At 28.3% G+C, this 20,340-nt stretch overlaps 2 protein-coding genes and 1 non-coding gene across 4 annotated transcripts in view; 1 reads left to right on the top strand and 2 right to left on the bottom strand.

Moving 5' to 3' along the window:
- Positions 1-17,268, bottom strand: part of LOC106784216 (prolyl 4-hydroxylase subunit alpha-1) — a 273,903-nt gene extending 256,635 nt beyond the window's left edge. Inside the window, exon 1 of one of the 2 annotated variants that reach the window (XM_014743521.1) lies at positions 17,062-17,268. The gene's annotated coding sequence lies outside the window, so the exon portion shown is untranslated. The remainder of the gene's footprint in view (positions 1-17,061) is intronic. The other variant, XM_014743519.1, reaches the window with a different exon arrangement.
- Trnay-gua lies at positions 16,079-16,171 on the bottom strand. Its single transcript has 2 exons — positions 16,135-16,171; positions 16,079-16,114 (listed from the first exon to the last, which is right to left on the bottom strand). It is a non-coding gene; the product is annotated as a tRNA-Tyr (tRNA).
- Positions 17,269-18,595: 1,327 nt separating the features above from the next.
- On the top strand, positions 18,596-20,217 carry LOC106784202. The gene is made up of 4 exons (XM_014743498.1): positions 18,596-18,935; positions 19,035-19,160; positions 19,243-19,440; positions 19,520-20,217. The coding sequence occupies exons 1-4, from the start codon at positions 18,797-18,799 to the stop codon at positions 20,215-20,217; spliced, it is 1,161 nt and encodes a 386-aa protein (XP_014598984.1). The 5' UTR covers positions 18,596-18,796.
- Positions 20,218-20,340: the final 123 nt, after the last annotated feature.

Genomic DNA, 20,340 nt, shown 5'->3' on the forward strand with positions numbered 1-20,340 from the left:
TGCAAGCTGCAGTCTGCAGTCGAAAGATGGAAAATTGAAATTGAACCTCCGACATCGACTTAATATATTCCACCAACGAGATGGATTTGTTCAACGGGTTCGTTAAAATATTTTATATCGAATCGATACGAACATGTCTCCGTTAAAATTTAATTAATTTTTATTTTATATTACATAAGGATACACGTAATTACTTTTAAACGATGATCTTGCAAATATATATATATATATATATTAAATTGAATACTTAAAGAAAAAATTAAAAAAAGAAATTAAATTCCATTGAAATAAATGTGGATAAAATATCCAAAATAAAGTATCACTGTAGAATAAAAACTTTTTTGCTATATTAGTTATTTCGAGCCATAAAATATTCTTCATTAAACTATTTTTTTCTTATTAAAATCGATCGAGAGAAAGATATTCGATTTGCGTTTCCATTTTTAGATGACTCGGACAGGATATTGTTTCTTAATGATAATAATTATATAATCAAATAAGTAAAAAATAAAAGCAGATTAAAATAAATATGACAAAATTTCATTTCCTACAGGTACGGCACGTCAGCGTCTTTCGTAAATTTTAATACGATACAAAAGCCAATACACGCAATCGGGTGTATTATACATATATATTAATATATAATATATATATATATCCTATGTTACAGTTGTGCATGTAAGCGTGTTCGCAATTGTGATGCAAGCATGGTGCAGCTTGTAGTCGAAGGGCGGAAAATTGAAATTGAAGTCGTCATACGCGAATAACATAGCAGTAGCAGCCAGTACCAGCACCACCAGTAGCAGTAGTACCAACAGCAGTAACAGCAGAGGCGGCAGCAACAACAGCAGCAACAGCATTTTATTCTCAAACGTATTCGAACGTTGGGTATCAATTTGTCTTGCGTTATACGCGTCAAAGTATATCGTATTACAAGCTGGCAAGCTTAATCTACCGTGAACGATAAGGATTAATCCTCGCGATATTTCACGCTTCCGCCGCATTACTTCTTTATCTTTTTGAAAAATTTATTACCGTACAAACGCATTTTTTCTTTCTCCCGTCGATTTGTACATACCGGTCTGGTATAATAAATGATTAAAAGAAAGAAATAAATACAGAAACTACTTACATATATATATATATATACTCATTCGTTTTCTTTTCTATTATTTTCTATAAAACTAATATTAAACTTTTCCATGAAATAATTGGAAATAATAATTGTGTAATATTCCAAATGCATTCTCTTTTCTATTATAATTAGTATTAAAAAAAAAAATTAAAAAATCCTTATGTCGATAATTGATTATTTCTTAGTACCGGACATCGGCATATCGCTTGGTTTATTTTTCCTGATAATTATTACTGCAATTTTCAACAAATATTGAAATACAATTGCCATTAATTTCATCTCTCTTCGTTTCATAATATACCTATACCTTTTTTTTCATTTTCTACATATCGTTGTTACTTTTATTTATATACCTGTTTTCTCGAACCCTACTAAATTACATCAACTTGGGTGTGGTATTCTTCGATCGGCGCTAAAAGGGTTCATTAATTTACAAAATTTATTATAATAATTAGAACGTATATAAAACTATTTTCGTGGAGATAATTATTATTATTATTAATATTATTAATATTATTATTATTAGATTCCCTAATGTATTACACGGTAATTATTTCAATAGAATTTATAACAAATTTATCGGATATTAATAAGGTAAACGTTTGAAATAAGCTTTATCGTATTTTATTTGTCCTGACACGCCTTGTTCCCTCGGTGTGACATTGCTCGTTCCCTGAAAGATAGAGAAGAAGAAGAAGAAGAAGAAGAAGGAACCGAAAAGAGAAGGAGAGAGAAAGAGAGAGAAAGTGAAAGGCAATGAGAGAAAGAGAATAGGAGAAACGGCGACAAAATCAATATTGGCTGTTCCTGATATTTGTTTGGGATGCGACCAAGGAAGGTTTGGATTCTACGTGAGTATGGTGGCAGAATGAAAAGGACATGGTCACAATCGCTTCGGGATAGGATCCTTTCATTAAATCGAAAACGTCTTCTTTCACGATGGTAAGGAATCAGTATAAAGGATCTAAAATGACCAGAGGCGGAAAGATAGATAGAGAAAGCGAAAGAGAAAGGTAGAGAAAAAGAGAGACAAAACTGTACCATTTATTCCAAGCTAGAGATAGAAATTCTGATCGAACCAATTTCTACGTTCGTTCGTTTCCTAAAATCGAACCCTTCTCATTCTAAAAGATTTACGTTTCTATATTATTATCCGAATCTAATCGTTTTATCCGAATTATCATCGTCTATATTTTATTTTTTCTAATTTTTTTTTTAATTAATTAAATATAATTAATTTAATTAATGAATACACACATACACACATCGTTATATCTTATTTTAAAGATTTATCAAATGAATTGACGATTAGATGAAAATCAAAAAATTAGACAAAAATTAATAATGATTATTAGATTTATATTATTAGTCAAAATTATTTTACCACGTAGAAAAAATTCATTAATTTTTTTGTATACCTTCGTTGTGACATACTTACGGAAATAGATTGATTTTATCAAAAACCTTTTACCTTTTACGAACCTTTACCAAAATGGAACAATTTGACAAAATGTTAAAATATTTAACACTCTTTAAAGTTGTAAAAAGTCATTAAATAAGAAATGTCTGATTTCGAGGAGAAAAAGTAATGGAAGTTATCGGACGTTTCATATATAATCACATTATATTTATTATTATTATTATTATTATTTTCATTCGAAGTTATGTAATAAATGTTTAAACACATTCCGTTACCTCTAATAGACTAACGAAAAAAACCCAATTTTTGAAACTCTATAAATGATTTAATTTTTCAACGAAAATCAATAGATATTTTAAAAATATGATCTTATCGAATTAAACTTTGCAAAGCTTCTCTAAATTCGAATACAAGTCTGATGGAATTGTCAGTGCACATACTCTTTGACAGCGTCCTATCACAGACAACGGAATGTATTTCTTTAGAGTAACATAAATAGAGTTCAGTACTGAAAATACTTTTGCATTGAAAAAGCTAAGCTTACGCTTCGGTACAAATTTGAATGGTTAAATATCGATCGGTAATTGAAGAATTTAAATGTAGATTAGAAAACCGTAAGCTTTAAACGATTATCGATTGGGACGACTACTAATTCGAAAGGAAATTCGAATAAAGGAGACAACTCGTTGCTTCGTGATCGTATTTTTGAAACAATAGGAAGAAAGAAAGAAAGAAAGAAGGAAAAAGAGAGAAAAAAAATGAGAATGTATTTATAGAAATTAAAAAATAAACAAAAGAAGGAAAGAAAGAGAAAGAGAGAGAATAACGTAGTTGAAAATACGTTTTATAAACGATAATGAAATCGTGTAAGTAACGACCGCACGTATAACGTATCCTTTCGTATAAAGTACGCTCTTAGGATCTTTACTATTATGCAAATCGAGGACAACGGTTCGAAACGATTCACGAAAGCGTTACGATGACTGTAACTGGAAAATTAAGTTCGTAATTTTAATTAAGATCATTATCAATTTGTCTTTCTTCTTAACCCTGACGCGTTAAACTTTTATCTTTTTTCTTAATTTTTTCTTCTTTTTTCTTTTTTCTCTTGAATAACATATACACAAACGTATGTATACGCAACAAATAAATATATGTGTCAGAGAACTTATTATCTAGATTCCATACGTTAGATTACATTCATTTCATCAGGGTCATGATTAACGTAAGTAAGTTTCGAATTTACGGTTACGCGTATTGTTTTAAGCCTATGGTTGTTTAAACTTTTCGAATGACGAAACTGTGTGAAAGTAAGGAGAGGTCGTTATTTTTTTCCTCAAAATTACAACTATTTTTTTTTTAAGTATAAACATGTATAATATTATATACTCTCTCTGTCCAAAAAGATGGTATATATTTGTTAAAAATATATTAAAGATTAATGACTGAAGCAAATAATCTGTAATCAAGTAACCTTAAAGTTTATAACTAAACATTATCGTAAAATATCGAACAACAACAAAAAAATAATATTTTTTTGTTTAAATGAAAAATCTATAATAAGAAAAATATAGTATTTATTTCTTTAAAAAAAAAAAAAAAGAAAAAACATCAAGTATAACAGAAAAATAAATTCAAAGGTCTAACACTTTTATTGATATGTATTTATAAATTTGGCACGAACATTAGGGCAATCAAATATTTTCCAATTGTCGACAGTTTAAGTGTTAAATAAAACTAATCAAATAAATTATTGTAAAATACTCAAGTTTTAAAATAATATTTGAATATAATTAAAAGTAAGAAGAAACACTCAAAGTTTTAATTTCCCTTCAACGTCGTACACGGTTTACCACTTAATTAATTAATTTACGAGACGTTTCCGTATGACAATAGCCGATATTCCTCTCTCCAGTTTTCCTTTCAATTGCTTGAAAATCCGGCGAACGTTTTGAATTATTTTTATTTGGAAATAAAAGCATCCTCGTAGTCAACTCGGAAATACTACGAAGAAACGTGGCTTGGCAAAGTATCGTAAAATTTTTTTCTCTCTCGTTCTTCCTCCTTTCCCTTCGATAAAGTCATTGAATAGCTCGTTTTCCGATTTCAATGCCAACCATCAAAAAGACATAACGACGTCTTAGCATCTCTGTCGACTTCTCAACGATCTCTTTCCCAGAAATAAAATTAAATATTCGATATATATTTTGCTTTTTATTACTTATCATCACTTTTCTGTTAAGGAAAAAGAAGAAAAACAAGTAAAGAAAGAAAATTAAAAAGAAAAACGGTTATTGAAACAAATAAAAAGTAAATTGATATAACATACGAGGGTTGGTTGAAAAGTTTTGAGCCTATCCTTTTCAACAAATTTTGAAACTACGTCGACGAATAAAAGTAAGTTTGATTGTAAAAAAAAAAAAGAAAATGTTTTCTGTTATCCATCCACGTACTACATATTATAGAAACCATAGATAGATACTACATGGACTTTATCTACACATATAAAAAAGATATAAAAATTATATTTATATTAATATATATATACTGAAAAAAAAATAACTACAGATTTTAATAATCGATTAAACGATAAGAGAATATTATTGAAATATTTTAAATTATTTTTTTTAAATGAATAATCGTTTGAAATCCGTTGTAAAAAATGTTTTTTTCTTACAAATAATTAAACAATCTCAATATTTTACATGAATCGTCTAAAATAGGAGTGGTGATCGTTTATATAAGAAAATAAGGTAAATTACGGAACACGAGAATAAATTGAATAAATTCAATAAAATCTCAGTTAGTGGAAAGGTCAAAGTGCCAATTAAAATACGCGAATTATCTCAAAGTCTTTCTTATTCGCCGATCACGTCGACCCATCTTCTTCTTTTTATTCTTAAAGATCCGACAGAGTTCACTGCTTCACGAAGAAAAAGTCTATCACGATCCTGAAGATCACGAGGCACCGTAAAATGTGACTCTTGTGAGATTCAATGACCGAATAAAGCATGCACCAACGTTGTTGGCATGCTTGTATAACTACTTTTGGCACAAAAGATCAAAATGAAACGGGGCGTAACCGAGAAGAGGAGAAATTACGTTTGCCAAAGAAGCTGGTACTTCACGAACCATTATTTCCCATCTTTGCGAAAATTCAACTACCGATAATCAAAATATATTGATATATTTTTTTCAATACTATTACACGTTAGTCATTCTGTTATACGGTTATAGTTCAATCAATTTCAATCATATTTTTAATCCTTTTCATTTATATATCAGAACGAACACGAGTTAATCTTTTGTAAAATCAAAATAAGAAAACAACAATTAAATATGAATTCGAAGAATATCTTGATAATTTCGAATAAGTCTTATAAAAATGTATGTATCATATGCATAACACCATATTGTTAATGAGATAATTATGTATATTTATAATGAATTTAATTAGGATATAACGTATGTACTTACTATTATAAAATTAATTTGAAAACTCTGTAAAAAAAAAAAATCTGTAAAAACAAAGTATGTTTCTCGCTGAAGAGTTAGTTTTCAAAATGATCATCTCGTCGGAGAATGTAATTTTAATATTTCAAGTATGTATATAAATGTGAATGCATGTTAACTATCAAATATTATTAATGATATAAAAATATGTATAGTACGATCATTAAAATGTTTATATAGAATTTAAAGAATAGAACTTTAATATTTTAAATATGTATGTATATATGTTACCGTTAAAACGTAAAATCCTTTAATACATAAAATAACTACATACGTATACTGATCTTCTTAAATATGAAAGAAGACAGAATAACGTACTTCAACTAGGTAATACATATATAAATTTACAAGAGGCGAATAGTTAAGATATGAAATTAAAATTTGAATCGCAAAACAGTCCTTTCCAATAGTTTAAGCTTCTTCGGCTTTTCCTTAAATTTTACTAAGAACCTTTATCTAAAATTCACTTCCTATTTTCCAATTCAAATATAAGAGTAGCTTACACAGCCAGCCGATTTCGAGTTCCAAGATATATTTACAAATCAATATTGACAAGTAATAATTTGCTATTATCTAACTGTTGTATCGTATCCCTTGTACTTTGTCTTGTAAACAGTCTCTTCCTGTCAGAATATGCAATTATTTTTCATTTTTATTTCCTAACAATTATTCTTTCAAAAAATTTCTAAACCCACTCAATTTTTCTTCCTTTATTTGGTTGGTCGATGTGCCGGTAATTATGACTGACAAAATAAATGGATTAAATAAAAAAAATTGAAAATAATGTATTTACTTTATACTAAAATTATTTGTCTTATAAAATAAATCATAAAATAAATATGATATTGCAATGATATTACAATTATTTATATTATAAAATAAATCATAAAATAAGATTGTCTCCAATTTTTTGTTTACTTACAATTAGTCCACAATTATAATTACTGGTACCTATATAAATATATAAAACATATTGCTACTCAAATAATAAAAGCATTACGATTATAACGATCAATCTCTCTGTCCTTCGTCAAAATAAATCTTAATTGTCTTTTTTTCCAAATAATGCCCAAAATCCAAAAATTTCATCTCGAGGGATTGCGTTGAACCAAGCATCACATTATGAATACAAATGAAAGCAGAATAAACGATTGTATCTCGTGTATTTCGATTTGACAAATGAAATGATGACTCAACGTTATAGTTTCATCCAAACTGTTCGTTATCATCTATGATCGTTAAACGTGATATCGTTCCTCGCAATTGGTTGAAATTTTATTTATTTAACGACCGAATAAAATTAACAACTCGCAACATGTTCAGGATTAAGGTTTAATATGAGAATATTACAGCCATGAGAGTAAAAGAATACATTTTTCAGTTTACCATAGACTCTACTCGAGTGTTAAAGTCTGTTAGAATAGATCGTTTATGAGTAAACCAATATATACCAACGTATTTACATAGTTATATATATACATACAGGTAAAAGCTCAATCATTAATAATCTATGCGCACATGTTTCTGCGCATCTTCACATTGTCTATAAACCGTGTATATACGGTCTTAGCAACGTATAAAAGATTTACGATCTTCCTTTAAAACGGTATTCTACAAGGCCTCCAGTATCGGTACTGTCAAAGTCAATGAATAAGAGAAGAAACCTTTTTTAACTATTTTTGCCAGCCTCTCATTATACAGAGTGGCCCAAAAGAACCGACAATAATTTCAAGAGTTTATAATTTTATAAATCATCAACAAATAGTACTCATTGAAATTGCACCATCTTTATTTCTATTTAAGCATTTCCAAGTTTATCACGAAATAGAACTTTGTGCTAATCATAAGCAGCATATAAAAATATCTTTTATAATATTTGATAAATAAAATAAATAGAATTTTATAAATATTTGTATTTTTGTACCTAAATAGCTAAATATATAAAAACAATTGAATTGTTCATTAAGAATTCGAATTTTCAAGCAACATGTTGACGAGCTGGATTTGAGAAATTAATTATAATAATAATTATTTATAATAATTAATTATTATAATAATATAGAGAAAACTATATTTTATAAAAAAAAAAATGTTCAAAATGATTACAACGTTTAGTTTTGATATAATGTTTAAGATTTTAAAAAATAATTCGACGATACTCGAACAATGAAATTCTGAAATTATTATCAGTTATTTTATACCACCCTATATATCCTAAGCTGTTAAAGGAAGTTACAGTGACAGCATCGGTACATGACCGATTAGAAAGCTACCCATGACATCATTCTTTTTTCTTATAGAGGTCGTTGTCTCTAGAAGTTTTTATGGTACCGAAGTGAATTTAAAAAGTATAGATCTTTCCAAAACTATTGCGAAAAGGTCAATTTTTGCAAAAAGAAAGAAAAAGAACTATAGAAAATATTGATTGCAATTAAAATACTTTTCATCCGTATTTAAATAAAGATATCAATATACAAGAAATATAATTTTTTATTTAAAAACACGACTAAATTCTCCGCAAAATTAAGATTAAAAAAAAAAAAGATAAATTTGAAAATTTCGAATCAGCAGTGTAAAGTATATTTATGTTCTTTTCTTTATTTGCCGAATGCTAAAACAGAATTAAAACTTATAATTAAAACAACATAGTATGTAATATACATATACAATTACATACGCATGCATTTTAGAGGTTCTCGTATAAAAGCAACAAATCATTAATAAATTTTGGATTTATGTTCGTAAAACGTACATATATATATATATATACATAATTATGCGAACACGTGTACGAGTACATACGTGCATATATCAAAACGACAAATCATACGGTTGCTAGACGCTTGTTTAACTTTTCCACGTACTCAAAATGTATTTTGTATGAAATTCATAAATGAATCTAAATCATGAATGAGAACTAGAAGCAACGCTTTTACCGCTGAAGTGTCGATCCAATTATGAAATTATATATTTTAAGCTAGAAACTAACCTACTAAATGTATCTTTTTCTTTTCCTCTATGTATCTCTCTGTCTCTATCTTTTTATATATCTATCTCACCGCAATAATTGAAAAGTTGTCACGGTTTACCGAGAAATAAAACGATCGTAATATTTAAACGTGACTAAAATCTTGGTATAAATCTCTTCTTCGTAAAATTCGTATCGTGAAATTTATCTAACTATCCTAAAGATAATAAAGCATAACGGAAATAATATCGCGTTTAAAGAATGCATTATAATCGCATTTCCCGTCTGCATATAAAATAATGCGCGACTGACTGAGATAGCATCGATAAAGTCATAAAACTTTGTACCCTTACATATTTCTTTGTCACTTAACCTGCAATCGCATTAGTGAGATCTTTATTCGAATGTACATACGTATACAAATGTCAGTATTATAAGATAAATTATTAAATAAATTAGATTTATTATTTATATATTATGTTATCAAAAAAATACGAATTAAGAATATAATTAAACTTTGACTAAGAAGGAATTAAAATATATTACAAGTAAATAATATCATTTGTTTTTTTTTTATTATAATTTGAAATAAGTACTAGACATTATTTTATTTATAATTATGCAAATATTTAAAATTTATACAAAATATTACTTATACCTTTTACCCTTTCAGCCACTCGATTAGAAAATTTCTTCATAGTATATATAATAACATTGATCATTTAAAAATAATCTAACTTGAGTAATACATATCGATCGAATATCATATATAAATGGTCAAGATATTTACTTACAAGCCATTACAAAATCCATTCTGTTAAAACGTACAAAATGAAACATATCCCTTTATAAGAAAGAGAGAGAGAGAAAGAGAGAGTGAGAAAATGTAAGCTAGTCGACAATTATTACTCGAGTGCACATCAGGTACGATGGACTCTTATAAGTTATCAGTCGGAGGATATTAACATAGCTGGTCTCTATATGCAGTAATCGTGCAAGTACAACAAACTGGCCTTTCAATAGCGAGAACTAATAGCAGAACTCGACGGAGTTTCGAGGACACAAGGCGGCACCTACCCTCGGGGAGTTTCTACATACACAACGTTGGGTGTCTCCATAATTCATGTACCTAGGAATTGAGTATAGAGGCGTCTCGCTCTTCGCCTGAATCTCTACGTAAATAATATCTTTCAACGGGTACGACGAAGCCGACATTGTGTACTCGTAAATCAACATCCGTGATACTGTCCTTAAACAGGAAGACCAACTACTATTCAAGCCTTTCATACTGACGAGGAGAAACATTATTCATAAACAATTTCTAAAACAATCGATGCAATCTATTTCATTGTGATATTTTCTCTTGAATTTACGATCGTGTATCTTTTGAATTTTAATTCTCCAGCTTTTGTTAGAGGATTATTAATTCTGATAACGCTTGGATTTAATAATTTAAATATTCATTTAGGATTTCTATTATTTTGAATATCTGAGATAACAAAATTTTATAAAGATTTGATCCGTTTTAAAAAAAAAGCAATTCAATAAATTCTTTATTATCGAACAACTAATATTTTTTTTTTAATTTTTACTTATCTATGTCGAATCGATTCTTCGATATTGTTTTTTAAATTGCTTACGATGCATAACTTATGATCCTTAATAGTAATTAAACATAATTTAAATCTGTATTTAGTGTTAGTCCGGAATATTTGTTCAGTTACATTTAAATTATTTAAACATTATTTAAGTATAAAATATATATTATGATTAAATCGTAAACTATTTAATTAATAATATTCTACAAAGAGATATTTAATTAATTCATTACAATGCAAATATAATTAAATAAGTTTCTTGTTCAATTAAAAAGCATATCATTTGCTTTATACCACCGATCTCATTTAAAATGTAACAATATATGTTCCAATAGAGAATAAGTTAACACGTCTTTATACAACCCTGACAGTTTATTTACCAGCAATTCGATACTGCTATAAATTTATGAAATCCCAATGGGAATTTATACCAAACGAATCGATCAAAATCACGAGTATCGCGTTGACCGTGCATGACATGGGAAAAATGATAATGAGTGTGCGGTTATCCGAGAGATAAATGAAAATTTATGACAAAGTCACGGAAATTCAGATGGCAACCAACCCCGTGCCCGATTGTTGTTCACGTCTATTTCACATCCGATGGAAATGGACAAACGATGAAATTTGTGGCTGCGCGTGCTCGAGCCGACAGTCAAACGAATCAGTAGATAGGGAGAAATTATTGCATGAAACCTATCGAATAGTTTACGCTCAAAGTTTCAACGCAGAATTTCGTTGACGGTAACGGGATACCTATACCTATCGTTTAAAATTACTAAAGCAAAATCAAACTGATCGCGTTTTACCTAACGATTGATCAATTCTTTTTTATGTTTCCATTTCTCTATCTCTCTATCTCTTTTTTATCTCTTTGTTAATCATACAATCTCATATTTGTCCTTGCCGCTGTTCAACAGCTAAATACTTATATATTGTCCAATATTATAATATATAAAGAAATAATAAAAATAGGATGCACATTTCAGATTACCTGTTCGATTTGACTAATCCGTTATCTTAAAAACTGTGAATCAGATGGAATGAAAACTTCTTAAGAATATTTTATATATATATATCTTAATAATTTAATTATAAGGAGACAATATTTAATGACATTATTATTCAATTTAGAATAGTTTGTATCAATTACAACAGAATCTATTGCTTTTGGAAATTATACCAAACACCAAAAAGCTCAATCTGTTCCATATGTAAATTTTTTTGTTTTATATAAATCGGTACCCAAAGAATTTAATTACGATTATTTCTTTGTAAAGATTTTTTAAACAATTTAATCGAACATCTAAATTATACAACATATTTCATTCAGTTCACAAATTTGAACTTTCGAACATATTGCGCTCCGATAAAAATGTAATATTAACTGAAGATATTTTACGTTTTCCTACAAAATTACAAATATTTTCGTCATATATGAGATTTTATATGAATTGGAAATTTTTGTCATTTTTAAACTGAAAGTCAGATCGAGTTGAAATTATTCGTAGATTTATTCCTGACATGTAACCTGATTTTTGGTATAAATTTCAAGTCAATTCAGCAAGACATTTCAATGCTAGAATGAATATAGACACGTACATACCATATACTAATAGGTAATACATATACCTACAAACATCGATCGTATATTTCGATTGGCAGTATTGGATTTTCCCGACAAGTTCTTGCACACGAGTTTTAACGAGAAATTTAACCTGACAAGATTTACCTACGTGTGCTACTATCTACATAGAACTTCTTTTCTTTTTTAAAATCATGTACAAATTTGCTTACTTTTAAATTTAAATAACAAAGAAAACTATTTGCGTTAAACCTATGAAGACATTATGTCTTGAAAAAATAATTTCTTATAATATCTACATTTTAAGGTTCCCTTTCAAAACGTTGGACAGATTTTTGGTTAAAAGATATGTGTAAAAAGAAACAAGATTAAAAAGCCTAACGATTTTCCCAATCCTACAGAGATTTCGACTAATGGGAGGGAATGCACGAGCATGAATCCAATGTGTACGCGTGTAAGCACACTATAAATGACAGTACTCGTGATACGGGCGATATAATCGTGTAAACGAGAAAATTTGTGGTCACCATGCGATCGGTTTGAACATCGAGTGGCTCATACACGTTCGACTGGCAAAAATCCGCGACCGGAGAGCCCGCATTGGCAACGATCGTCACCAAAATTTAGAACCCGCGTCGACAAACCATCCACCATTATCCTAAACTTTAATTCGGCACGAAAATTCTGTCGAACTCTGATATTTCTCTAAACAGCGAATAAGAGAAACAAAAAAGACAAGTATTCAAGAAAATTCAATTGAATTAGAATTCTAATTAATTAACGTAATATTTTCTAGAAAATATGTTATCCTGATAATTATTATTAATTCTAAATAACTTTTATTATTTTCATACATCATTTATTATAATAATAAAACTTATATATATTATTTGTTATATTTGTATATAATTACTCATTATAGAAAATTCTATTCCTATATAAATGAAATAATATTTAACAAAAATATCTAACTTATCTTTATCATTTTATTAATAACTAATTATTTTAATTCATTTTCCAGCTAATATATATATTCATATCGTTGAAAAAACCTAGAAAAAAAAAAAAGATCAATATAAAAAGAAAAGAAAAAATCGTTTACTGTTCTTTTAAAGATCCGTTAAAAGAAGAAGAAGAAGAAGAAAAAAATATAAACTACCAAACGGAAACGAAGTAAAATAAGAATCGTAATTTGTTTCTAAGGCTCGTTAATTTGTAGATGAGGGAAACTAGCGATGAACATCGTAGTCACGAACGTAATCGAGCGTTAAAAGTTTCGTTGGCGCCTCCGTGACGAGAGATAGAAACGAGCAGCCGCGTGCAAAACGGTTCAATTTGTCCGACCTGATTCTCTTCTACCCCCTTCTACGCGACGAAACTATGCACAGTTTTCAGGCCAATTTCGGACTGGGAGAAGCGAGTTGGCTAAGCGCAAAGCGAGCGCGACTATTGTTATTCAAATGATCAGGAGGAGATGGACAAGCACGAGCGACGATTTTACAACCGAAAATGCTAATAACGCGACGAAGCAACGTTGGACAAATATTTGACGACCAGGACTCTTGGATTAACGCGCCGTGTTAATGCCAATTGTCGATAATTCAATAATAACAAAGCCGCCGTATCGTTATTACAATTACATTTAAATATTCAATTCGAAAAACTTTAAATGATTGTTTAACGTCATTTCATTTGCTCCTTTACTTTTGTTCATAAATTTTCACTAGTTTCATCGCGCCATTCTCTCCCTCCCACACTCATTCTAACTCTCTTTCTCTCTTTTTCTCTTTCTATCTTTCCCTTATCATTTTTTCACTTCGCGACGCTTAAAACTTATATTTCTAGTTGTACCAGCCAAGCTGTCCTAAGACTTTAAAAGATACTTTTCAAACTTAAGACCGACTCTTTAAGATTTCATGACTTTTAAAACTCTCAAGAACGGGCTTTTCGTGATCAGATCAACCAGACTATTCCTTTTTTGTTTTTCTTTTTTGTAGAGATAATTCTTTTTTTCGATACTTCTCATTTTCTCTCTCTCTCTCTCCTTTTGTAATGTGGTGATCAAAAATTTATTTAAAAGAAAATTTTTTAAATGTAACAACAGAACAAGAAATTGATGGCAACGAAGACGAAAATTTCACGTGAATGTAATGTACAATTAAAACAAATTCAATTCTTAAATGCATTGTTGAATTCCTGTAATTGTTGTACATTGTACGAAGAATCGTTTTATGTGAAAACAGTAGTCGCAATATCTTCGGCATGTTACAAGAATTCGCATTATACGGAAGTATATTGTACAATGTAGGAACATGATTATAGGAAACTTATTACTGGCCTTAAGACTACCATCTTACCTCGTTCAATTTGTTTGTTAACGAGTAAGGAGATCAAATTGCCAGAAATTACGATGATACGATGAAATAAGAAGAAAGTGGAAAGAGAAAGAAAGAAAAGAAAGAAAAGAAAGATAAAAAATCAGAGAATCGAAACGTATGCTCCCGCGATCGTAAGTTATCGGTTAGGTATCAAGCGTAACACCTTCCGTTGTTGCAATAATTTATCGGTGGTGTATCGGCGAGCACACAATGTACCAATTTGGTACATATAATGCTACTCCCGCGCGTTTGAGGTAGCAATAAATACGGAGAGAGTAGTAATAAATTATGGTGCAGGTAAAGGACGATTAGAAGACAGGCTATAAATTAACGCGGATATATACTGCAGCCTACGATACGATGTCTTATAGGTATATACCACGCTCGATAAACTAGAGAATAAAACCTTTTTCATATTTACTACTTCAATAAAGTGCACGATTTAATAATCACTATCAATCGGATTTTCAATTCTACTTTAAAACAAAACAAACAATTAATTTCAATGCAAATTTATACCAGTAACATAAGTAATGTATAACATTATTTATTAATATATATTATATCTCATTATAAATTATACGACACAATATTTCTGATTCAATTATTGGTTTTATAAATAAATTTTAATAAGAAATTTGAAATTCAATATCGATGCAAAAGTACACTGTAGATACTTCTTTGATTCGTATTGATATCGTGTACAACTTTTGATTGCTTCAAAATATCAATTTTCATTCTACAACATTTTCATGACTGTCGTATATTGACAAACGTTCCTCTGTGAAATAACTGCAACAAATATTTCTTTTCTCAATATCCAAAAGCATTTATTTATAATACCAATTCGATCTAAAATATTTAACCATATCGTTTAAAATGAGATATCCGGTATAAATATATATTAACTAATTATATATTATAATTATTAAAATTATCATGTTAAATAATATATTTATGTGATTTTAAATAAGTTATGTGTATATAATCAAAACAATTCAATGAAAGTTCTAAAAAATCTACGATCAATGTAACCAATACACCGAAGACAGCTTCGAGAATTTACCGATAACGTGAGTTATTATCATATGAGATAAAACACTTTGTTTACTGATTGGGCAAACGAAATTCCGCGTTATCACCTTCATTGCAGAAACAACTGCATCTAATATGCGCATATTCTTCCAGGTGGCAGCAACTATTGGATATGTAATCGTGAAAACTATTTTAACACATGATAATATATAATATTTGTTAAACAAATATTTCGGGACATAAATGTCCTCGTTATTTTCTCTTACATTTAAATTCAATGTTTTTTTTCTACAAGTAATAATATTTTTTTTAAATATGCACTTTATGAACAATAAATAATATTATAAAAATGCAAATAATGTTAAAAATTATTTATAAATAAATAAAAAACACGATCACTTACATAGTATGTGGAAAATAATGTATAATCGAAGAAAAAAAAAATATCCTTCGAGCCGGATTTGAACCAGCGACCTATGGATGTCTCTTTTAGAATAACCAACTACAGTCCACCGCTCTACCAACTGAGCTATCGAAGGAGTTATGAACTCGATGAAATTTTACCAATGTGAATCAAATTGAATCATTTTTATTAGTTTACTATACAGTCTGCATCTAACGAAAAAATATTCCTATATAAATAAAATTAAATAAAATCATACTATTTTTTTATATACTTTATAATCAGAGAATTTATATCAAGAATAATTTAAAGCTATTATTCAAAATTAAAATGAAACATAATTACCAAAGAATCTAAAATATTTTTTCAGTAATCGTCCTTGAATATAAACGACAGTAAAAGTTACATTGAATATACTATGTGAACGTTCTCTCTGTCTCTATTGCAATATTAAATATACGACCTTCATTTTAAATGTCTTCAAATTTTACATTGTGCTTTTTAAATATTTCACGAATATTCATCAAATCTAATTGATTTAGTATTTTAAACTTGTATTCAATTATCGTATCAGATTACAACAAAATCCATACATTATCATTTACATTACGAATTAAAAAAAGAAAAAAAATTAGAAAATTCTCATACTATTTTAGCTATTGTTTAAAAAATAATAAATATATATATAAAAACTGTCAAATATAATTATTAATAATTAAATTTAAAAAAGTTGTTATATCATGTAATTAAAAAAAAAGAAACATAAATTCGAAGTAGAGGATTCGCCGACTATCTGTAGCGTTAGATCAAGGAAAGGATAGGTTCGCCGATTCTCGAACAGCTGATCGATTCGATAATTCATCGACTTTGAACAAAAATATATAATCGTATTTACAAACTTCCTAGATGAAAAAGTAAACAATACACATACGAGATAAATTAGAATTGATCTTGAAACATTGTCAAATTGGTACTCTTAATTCGGTGAAATGGAAATACTAAAGTGATAACCTAAAAATTACTCACCGGAGATGCAGATTATTAATAATATGTCAATTAGCTTTCGTTCCAAGGCGCTGCTCTACGTCGAACTCGCGACGATCTTCAGATTGGACAGGCATGAGTCAATTCTTGGTTACGTCACCTACGTAAAACGATTCGTCGTAACTTAATGAAACTTTGTTTACACGCACTGTTCATCGTTCTGAAAAAAGAAACCGTGTGACACGAACGAAAGGAGACATCTATATAAAAATTAATGTTATACCGATTGAAAACAATGTAGAGAAAAAGGAGAGCACTATCATGTCGGTATGTTACCGACAAATATTTCAAATAGAAAATGGCTCCAAAAAACAAATTCATAAATAAAAGATATTATTTCGAAATTCTATTAGAAAATTCTTTACGATATTATACTATTATTTTCTATTCAGTATCATACAAAATAATCATGAAAAATTTGTTTTCACATTTTTCTCATTATGTATAAAGATAAATATTAAGAAATTATTTCCCGAAAAACTGTTTTAAGGAAATAGAAAACGCAAGATATTCAATTTATTGATACTAATAATCTACTTGTAAGTAAAAATAAAAATCAAGATATTAGACGAAAACAAATCGTAAGCTGTGATATTGTTACTACTAGTGACCTAATATAAAAGATAAATGTTAATGAATTATTTGTTTTTTGATTAAAATATAATGGCAAACTTAATCATAAAAATCGATAGCAAGAAATGCTAAACAAATTAGATTTGGAATGTGTTAGAACTAACAATGACATAAATTATTATTATCGTAAAAGATCTTATTCAAATAACAATATGCATATTAGACAAATAATAGAAAGAAAATGTATACCAAAGCAGGATATTAATAAGTACGAAAGAAAATTAACGGAAAATATATAATCTCATACTATTCTCTTCGAAGTCTCTTGAATACTGCCAAATATAACCAAATTTTTGATCACGATCACTTCGCCGTCTAACGGTATTTTAATTAACTACAATGCCGCGAATAATTTTCAAAATAACCTTGTAAATTAACAAATTTTTAGACTTTATAAAATACACGAAATATTTATTATTTTAAAGTCTCATTATAGATTAATTGTACAATTAAAATATATAAACTTTTATATGATTCATATGATCAAGGATAAATTAATTTCATATGACCTAGATTAGCATCGAATGCTAATTATTTTTTAAATTAGGAAGATATAAGGTAACAATTTTATTTCATCTTTACGTTCTTATTTATGAAATCACATGATTATATTCATTTTACATGATCGATATTTGGTAATGGATATACATTAAATCTTTGATGTTAAAATGAATAATCCTAGTTAATATAACTTACGTTTGTACATAGAAGTTTTATATGTGATTTATCATATTCTTTTTGCGTATAGATTCATATTAATTTATTTTTTAATCAGTACAACATGGCACAACGAACTATTAAATTAAATGAATTTAAAAAAGTATCTTGATTATCAAAATATGCAATTCAAAAAATAATTCAATAAAATATAACCTAAAATGTGATTAAATAATAGTACAAAAGTAAAAGGAATAACGTTACAATATCCACCAATTAATTACATTTTTAAATTTAATTTTGATTAAAAATGAACTCTTCAGTAAAAATTAAGAGTTATAAAAAGATGAATTGTATTGAATAGAACAGTTTAGAATACTTTTGTATGATGTCTACAAATAATTTCAAATCTGTGTCATTTTAAACAATGGAAGATACAATAGATCAAGACTTAGCACAGATAGATCCATTAGTAGAAACTCTCACAACAAAGGAAATGGAATGGTTTGAGAACAATAAGCAAGTGGAATTAAATCAACGACAACCACAAACCCAATCATCTTACTGTAAATATAAAAACATTATAAATATATACAAATACCTTCTATGTTCTTATTTTAATAGATTTATTTTATTTTATTTTATATTATTAACTTCTACATTAGTTCAACCTGCTAATTTTACTGAGACAACAAGCAATACGCAATGGTGGAAAAATTCTCCTATTACATCAATGGATCTAATACCAGAACACCAAGTGACGTCATCGATAACAACATTTGCATTACTTAGTATACATTTTTTTTAAATTGATATAATTACAAAAATATTATATAACCATTTTACATATATTTGTAATGAATTATATTTCAGGTGATCAAGTAAATATACCATCACCGCCACATGTTGCACAAGAAATAGAACATAGCATTAAAAAGGCTATAAAGTCTAAAGAATTAAAGACAGAAAAAAATAACAAAGATAATATACGAGTTAAACACCCAGAACGATGGAAAGTAAACATAAAAAAAAATGCAAGGTTAAGAGGAGAACAATATGTCGGAGTTGGAGGTAATTATATATAAATAATTGATATTATAATTATAGATTATACTGCATATAAAAGAATTGATAAACTTTTTATATATAGGAAAAGTAGTACCAGCTAAAACAATAGGACCGCCATGCAATTGTCGTATGCGTTGCAGTAAAAAAGTAGATGAACAAGCACGAAAAGAATTACACAAAGTCTTTTGGAAAACATGTACGTGGGAACAAAGAAAGCAATACATTGCACTTTCTGTAAAAGAATCACCAAAACAAAGAACTCGCTGTCGTGGAAATGTTAAAGCAGAAGAACGTAGACAAGTTACATTTACATATTCCTTACTTTTAAAAGGCGAGTTTATAACAGTTTGTAAATGCATGTTTCTTAGTACATTTTCGGTTTCTGAAAAATTTGTACGACATGCAATGGATAAAAAAAGATCTTCTCCTGGGGGTATTATTGGACCTGATCAAAGAGGAAGACATACGCCAAAGACAAAGAAAAGTGAAACTGTTAAAGAAAGAGTCCGTGAACATATTAAATCATTCCCAATAGAAAGATCAATAAATCCTAAAGATGGAAATGAGAAAAGATATCTAGATTCTGGATTGAGTATAGCTGCAATGCACAAATTATATGTGTTAAAGTGTCAGGAAGAAGGTATTCCAGAAAGTGATATTGTAAAAGAAAGTTATTACAGAGAAATGTTTAAAACAGAATTTGATTTATGTTTTAAGCGTGCAAAAACAAAAGATAAAAAATTTATTCCTAACATTACTGATAATAAAAAACGAAAATAAGTAATTAAGATTTATATTCTTTATATAGTAAAATGTTGTTTACTTCAAAAGTAATTCTTATCTTGTTATTAATATAATAATATGATAAATGAAACAACAAATTCATTTAAAAAATATCGCATA

Source organism: Polistes canadensis, unplaced genomic scaffold (genome assembly GCF_001313835.1).
Source record: "Polistes canadensis isolate GaletaPanama2010 unplaced genomic scaffold, ASM131383v1 scaffold_32, whole genome shotgun sequence".
NCBI classification, from domain to species: Eukaryota; Metazoa; Arthropoda; class Insecta; order Hymenoptera; family Vespidae; genus Polistes; species Polistes canadensis.

Coding starts and splice junctions, on each gene's coding strand:
- LOC106784202 (XM_014743498.1), top strand. CDS start 18,797: ATGGAAGATACAATAGATCAAGACTTAGCACAGATAGATCCATTAGTA. Junction 18,936..19,034: donor ACAAACCCAATCATCTTACT/GTAAATATAAAA, acceptor CTTCTACATTAG/TTCAACCTGCTAATTTTACT. Junction 19,161..19,242: donor AACAACATTTGCATTACTTA/GTATACATTTTT, acceptor ATTATATTTCAG/GTGATCAAGTAAATATACCA.